Source organism: Austrofundulus limnaeus, unplaced genomic scaffold, assembly GCF_001266775.1.
Source record: "Austrofundulus limnaeus strain Quisiro unplaced genomic scaffold, Austrofundulus_limnaeus-1.0 Scaffold469, whole genome shotgun sequence".
Lineage (NCBI taxonomy): Eukaryota > Metazoa > Chordata > Actinopteri > Cyprinodontiformes > Rivulidae > Austrofundulus > Austrofundulus limnaeus.
The window spans coordinates 391264-397667 of record NW_013952871.1 but is presented as its reverse complement, the minus strand read 5'-3'; the positions used below and the strand labels follow the sequence as shown (position 1 = coordinate 397667).

Sequence of the window (6404 nt, the reverse complement as noted above, 5' to 3'; positions counted from 1 at the left end):
CAACCAAGAGAGGTCAATCCCTCGCTGGAGTCCTGTTGTCTGGGCCAACACAGATTGACAGCCGAAAACTGGTTATAAGAAGATATGATAACCGGACAGAGTCAAGGTAGAACAGATATACATAATTAATCCATAACTATATACAGTATTATCAGTTTCTTTCGATATAAATTTTTTGAAACCACAAAAACTGCAGGCGTGTGTCTGGTGAGTTTTGATGAAAACAAGCGTTTTCTTAATTCAGTGAAGTTACTCACAATGGGTGAAGTTTCCAAAAAATTTACTCGAGTAGCGATACTTCATAATAAAATTACTCAAGTAAAAGTAAGAAGTACAGTGTAAAAACACTCCTAAAATTACTTTTTTTTATTTTTAAGTAAGTTACTACCCAACTCTGGTCCCTGGCTGCTTGTTGAACTGGGTTTAAACCTAACTTGACATTTATTTGACATAAACTAACTGTTGGACTTTGAGYCATTTATTAAATAACATTTAATTGAAGTCAAAGATCGTGTATATTTTGCCAGTGTTTGTCAGAGCTAACCACCGTTCTCTGTTGTGTTTTTCAGACTTGAGTCACCATATTAATGACAGCCCGGCACACTGCTGGTAAGTCTCTTTGATAACTGTATTTGTCACAGAGTCATGCGCTCAGACATTTTTATCTGGAAGGATCGGTTAAGCAACACGAATATAAAACTTATGTAAGAAGATAATGCAACTGTGCAACAATCAAATCAGAGAAGCAAGTAATTCAATTAAATGAGGAAACATTTATTATATAAATGTACTTTTTTTGGATTTTCTGCCAAGGCAAGCATAATAAGGGTCCTAGCAACAAGARATCTGCAGATAAACTTGTCACCACTCATCTACCAGCAGTTTCAAAGTGCTTATAATGTCTGGTGTCACACATATGTCACTGTTTCTCTGTTATCTGTGTTTCATCACGTCCGCCAGTCAGTCTTGAAACAGGTTTGTACCGAGGCTGTCGACACTGACTAAAAAGGAAAGCCTGTAGCTTTGAGTGTGTCTGCACAGTAACAGGGTCAGAGCTTCTGACAAGTGTTGAAAAACCTGAATATTTGTCTSTGTGGGAAGGTTTAAAATAAGAGCCACGTCTGCGCCCTGCAGCTTTTCACCTGCAGCGTCTCTGATGTTTACAGTTTGGGTTTTTCCTCTAATCTCCCAGCACCAAACAGATAAGGCTCTAGTCAATCTAACCAGAAACGTTTGTCTCTAAAACGATTTTCCTCCGAAAGAGTTTAAGAAATAATTAGTATAAAAAGACACATATGGTTTCTTACTCTAGAACTAGCATGCTAACAGTAAGTAACAAAAAACTGTTTTAAAGGTTAGTTAAATATTGTAAAACTGTTATTTTCGTTGTATTTTACCCAATCAGCTTCAGTCCAGAAAAGATGGTGGTGTTAAAGAAAGGTGTTCATGTATGGCTTTTTTTTTTTTTTTTTTTTTGCATAATAGAGCTTTAACCAGTAATTGTGTTTAGGACAGTGAAGTGTGTTTAAAAACAGTAATTTGTGGAAGTGTTCCTGAACTCATGCAGTGATCTGTGCTGTGGCCCCTGAGGGCCCAAAGWTCACAATGTTTTAATACTGACTTTTTATAATCCTTTGATAGTGATTTGCAAAGTCTACCCAGTTTTCAACTGAGGAACATTATTCTGAAACTATTTTAAACAGTTTTCCTGTGTCCATCTTTACCTTTGAGGGATTCAGCTTCACTAAAAAGCTCTTTTTATATCCATGCCTTACTGACCTGTTGCAAATTAGCCTAATTAGTTGCAAAATGTGCGAGTGAATCAATTCCTGGTTTATGAGATTTGCAAACCACTGCACTCCTCTGGCTTTATTTTACGCAACGTCCCAGCTTTTTCAGAATCAAGTTTGCGCATAATCAAACAATAAAAGCTCGTCAAATTATTCAGGAATTAGCGAYGTCTAGACGGATGGCATGGCGGACAAACACATCATCAGTCATGCTCACTTCCTAAGCAGTTTCTCAACCCGTTTATAATTTGTGACCCATCATATCAAAATGAAGATTAAGTCGAATTTGGACAAAATGACCGAATGACATTTTCAGATTCCTGGCTTTAAAAGCTACATTTTGATACTTAGATCATTCTGATATCATAAGTTTTTCGAGAGATATGACTTAATATGTTTTGTTGGTTACAATAATACATTTCTCTTTGGTGTGAATCCTAATTTTATGTAAATTTATTGAGTAATTTTTGATGTCAATGTAGAGAGGAAACCTCAAATATTATTAGTATATTAAGATACTGTATTGCAGTTGAAAAAAAAACATTGCTAGCTCACAGAGAAAAATTGAAAAAATATGCGTTTTTCCTCAAAATCAGTTTTTTGTTGCTAATGCTCAAAAATATGCTTCAAAAAGTGTTTTAGGATTATATTTTAGAATGCCTTGTAAATGTAAAATAGTCCTTGTAAACGTCGCTAATTCCTGAATAATTTGACGAGCTTTTATTGTTTGATTATGAGCAAACTTGATTCTGAAAACGTTGGGACGTTGCGTAAAATAAAGCCAGAGGAGTGCAGTGATTTGCAAATCTCATAAACCAGGAATTGATTCACTCGCACGTAAATGTCTAAATATAAATCCAACATTTACAAGGCATTAATTCATTATATTTTGACAAAATGCAACTTGTTTAAATCAAAACCCTGTATCTGCCCATTTTCCACATTCCACYTTTGGATTTAATCCTCGTTTCGACGTGATGGGTCACATTTATCCTCAGAGCAAAGCTAAATTAGGGTTAGCTCCGCTGTTAGCTGCAGAAATGAGGAAGTGTTTTTATGTTTTGTTTTGTTTTTACAGTACAACCTTTTCATAAAAAAACATATCTTGCATCTTATACTTTGCATAAATTAGACTATTTTTTTATAATCTTGGCTGATTCTAAGATATTTTAGAGACTTTTGAAATCAGTGCAGCTGCAGCGAGTTCAGTCTGCTGTGCTCTGTAAAAACCACCTCGTCATCTTCATTAGGGAATACATATTGTGTGTAGCAGAGGCTCCAGTTTCAGTTAGTGTGTGTCTGTAACTTTATCTCTAAGTGTGTTTCCATAGTGATCCTGATGGTTGAAGGTATTGCCCATTAACAGTATGAAAAAAAGAGGAGTTCTCTGTTCTGATTATATTCTCACTTTGTCTCTCTTCAGGTCCAAACATCACATCATTTTATTTCCCATGATCCACTTGTGCGGCCAGGAGGAGGCACATGGGCGGATCTGTCTGGTTTCCTGTGCAAGACTTGTCTGACCTGCTTTTCCATCTCACCTCTGTGTCTCCTGCTGACGAGGACGCTGGGAATCAGAATTAACCAAAGCAACGGAACGTCAGGATTTGGACTGTGAGCGGTTATTTTAAACACACCTATTTACAATTTATTAATTTTTTTCCCCTAATTTTAACGCTGGATTGCATCCTTTTTTTTAAATTTTATTTTGTTTTTGGCCCTTCCACATGTTGTTGATGAACATTACAGCTTCAGTTTTTTTGTTTTGCCTCTTCTGTTTTCTTGAAGAAACCCAGAACACAGAAAACGTGTGCTACTGAGACTTGTCTTAGACTAAAGCTGATGGAGTGATGATTGTGATGAGTGACTTGTCTTTATCCTGCTGGAAACCTGAGGAAAACACACACACACACACACACACACACACACACACAAAGTAACACCAAACGACTGTGACCTTATACGTGCATGAATGATCACAACCATAGAGCCCACACAAGTAGACAATCAGATACCCTGGTTTGAAATAGAGTAGGAAACAAAAGAAGAGGGGCTTTGATATATCTCACTGCCGGTGCCAGGTGGGCGGAGTTTCCTGATAAGGAATGCTTCAAAAGCAGCAGATAATTTTAAAGTTCACGTTTAGATTTTTAGTTTTTTTTTTTTGTAAAGAGCTTTATTGGTGGTCACTTGGATCAATGATACCTCAGTTTGTTTGGTGCTGACCATTTCGAAAAGTTTCTGGCGTACCTGAGTCCACACTGCCAGGTGTTTATTTTGTTTGTTTTGCATTAAAGGTCATTACAAGTAGACAGATAAAGTGTATTTACCTTTTTAGTTCCCTGAATCATTCTTTATCATCTTTTTTACACAAGATCGCCAAATTATCTTAAAGTGAAATCACCATAAAAGTCCTGAGCAAAGACACAACCCGACTAAAGAACTCCCATGAGAAAATCCATRAAATCCAATCAAACTAAAAAAAACAGAATTTGACACTGAAGATGTTTGCRTTCAAGTATATGTTGTTACTTTTAAAACTTTTTATTTATTTTGTATAAACACAGGTTCAAGCAGGATGGCTACGATATGGTTCCAACGCTTTTTTTTAAATAAAAGAACTTTGGCGGCATGTTTCGTTTACTTTTTTAAGTTTTTCGTTCTTCAATATATATGCTAGTAAAGAGCAGGCGACTAGAAATAATACGGTTTCTTTTTCTCATGAAGAGCTTTCGTCAAGCTCGACCGGCAGCCTGTCAACATGCTGCTGCTTTCATTTTGCACTTTTAGGCATCCAAATAGAAAATACACTCAGTCCCCGGTTAGTTTTAGTTGAAACAAATGAAAAGTTGTCTTTAACGAAGGTTAGAACTGTCCCCAGAATAAAAAAACAAATAAATTAATCACTCTTTGGTCACTGCTTTCTTCCTCCAGTATTAGCTCGAATAATCATATTTGAGAAAAACTGGGAATAATACACACTTAGTATTTCCAAACAAGTGTCCTGTTGTAATCTTTGCTGGCCTCCTAGGTATTTTTTTCTGTTCTATGTTTTGTCTTTACCGGCTTGTTAGTAGTTGAGGCCCCTCCCTGTTTTTTTTTTTTTTAATCATCCTGTCATCCCAGAAACGCAGGAGAGCGCAGAGCGAAGAGGAGGGCAAGGTTAAGTATGGCAGACAAGAATGAGCACGCAGGGCGGCGGTGATCAGCGTGTGAGCAGGAAGGYGTTTGAGATTTGGAGGGAAAAGTTCGATGAGCTTTTTTGAGACTAAATGATAAATTGGAGGTTAAAATGTACTTTTTTTTCTTGTGAAAATGAACACTTGTTATTTTGAAGTTCAGCTTTCAGCCGACTCAAACACCTCCTTTTGAGTATTCTGCCATCAGCCTCTTTTTTTTCCAACTCTAAGTGGTGTGTGTGATCTCAGACTTCAACGTGCACTGATGTCCAGTAAAAAAAAAAAATAATAAAATAAAATAAAAGGAGAAAAAAGTATTTATTTGTTTAGTTAAAAATAACATTATAAAAACTGGAGCTGAAGATCATAAAGCTTGTCAGCAGATCACACATTCAGAGGAGTTTTTATTTTTTTTCTTCAGTTTTCAYGCAAAAATCAAGCTGAATCTTTAAATGTCGAAAATATATTGAAGTCTTTATTTTGGGATGATATAAAGCACAGAATGTATTAATAACAACGTGTAGATATGTGATTGTGTTGTCCTAAATGAGACGTGTTCATATATTTTTAACACAAGAGAAACTGCCCTGATTGTAAATATAGTGATACACAGCTTACATTTATTGTTGTTTTTTAATGATACATGYGGGGTTTAATTTTTTTGTTATGAATGATTACTTTCAGAAATGTTTATTAATGTTTACAGATTTTTATGTTTTGTTAAAATTTGTGTAAAACTGATAAAAGTTCAAATCTGCCAGCTGRAATCCATCTCATTACAGCCATGTACTGTAAGCCTATTTTCTGCTAATTTTGAATGTTCATTGCATTTTTTTTTCTGTCCCATATGTTACGGCTGAGACTTTATTTTACGCAGTTTTAAACACAATGAGGCTCTGTGTGTCTGTTCAAACCGTCCAATCACAGCGTTCGCTTGTGTGCGCATGTCAGAGTGACCTAACACAGGAGGAGTGTTATGTGTTCCCACTTGTCATGCCTGGATGTCTTTTTGACACATTTTAAACACACTCMGGTGAAACTATCTGTCTTAACAAGTTGCCTTGCTTCAGCTTGAGCCTGAAACTTSTCAGAAATAAAATCCAAAGAAACGATCAGTTCCAGTGGAAGTGAAGTTATTTTGCTTCATGCTGATCAGACTGTGCATTTGTTGTTTTTGTCTTTATGATTAAACTCTTGGCTGTTTTGACTAAAGCTTTAAAGTGTCGCTCAGGTGTTTTTGTGTGGTTCAAAGGATGTTCAAATATTTTGTACGTATAGCTCTGAAACAAACTTAGACCACTCCCATTTTTTTCAGATTTTTCTCAGATTTTATTTATAAGTGTGTTTGACCAAAATGAACATTTTTGTTTTTAATCTATTATCCACTTCCATCCGTATTTCAAATAAAAATCATGTATTTTGAGCATTTATTTGA

At 35.8% G+C, this 6404-nt stretch overlaps 1 protein-coding gene across 2 annotated transcripts in view; it reads left to right on the top strand.

The window, feature by feature from the left end:
• Positions 1–6189, top strand: part of LOC106529820 (HEPACAM family member 2) — a 32523-nt gene extending 26334 nt beyond the window's left edge. For both annotated transcript variants that reach the window (XM_014025332.1, XM_014025331.1), the window contains 2 exons: positions 570–609; positions 3214–6189. In XM_014025332.1, the coding sequence (XP_013880786.1) occupies positions 570–588 (19 nt within the window). In that variant the 3' untranslated portion in view covers positions 589–609; positions 3214–6189. The remainder of the gene's footprint in view (positions 1–569; positions 610–3213) is intronic.
• Positions 6190–6404: the final 215 nt, after the last annotated feature.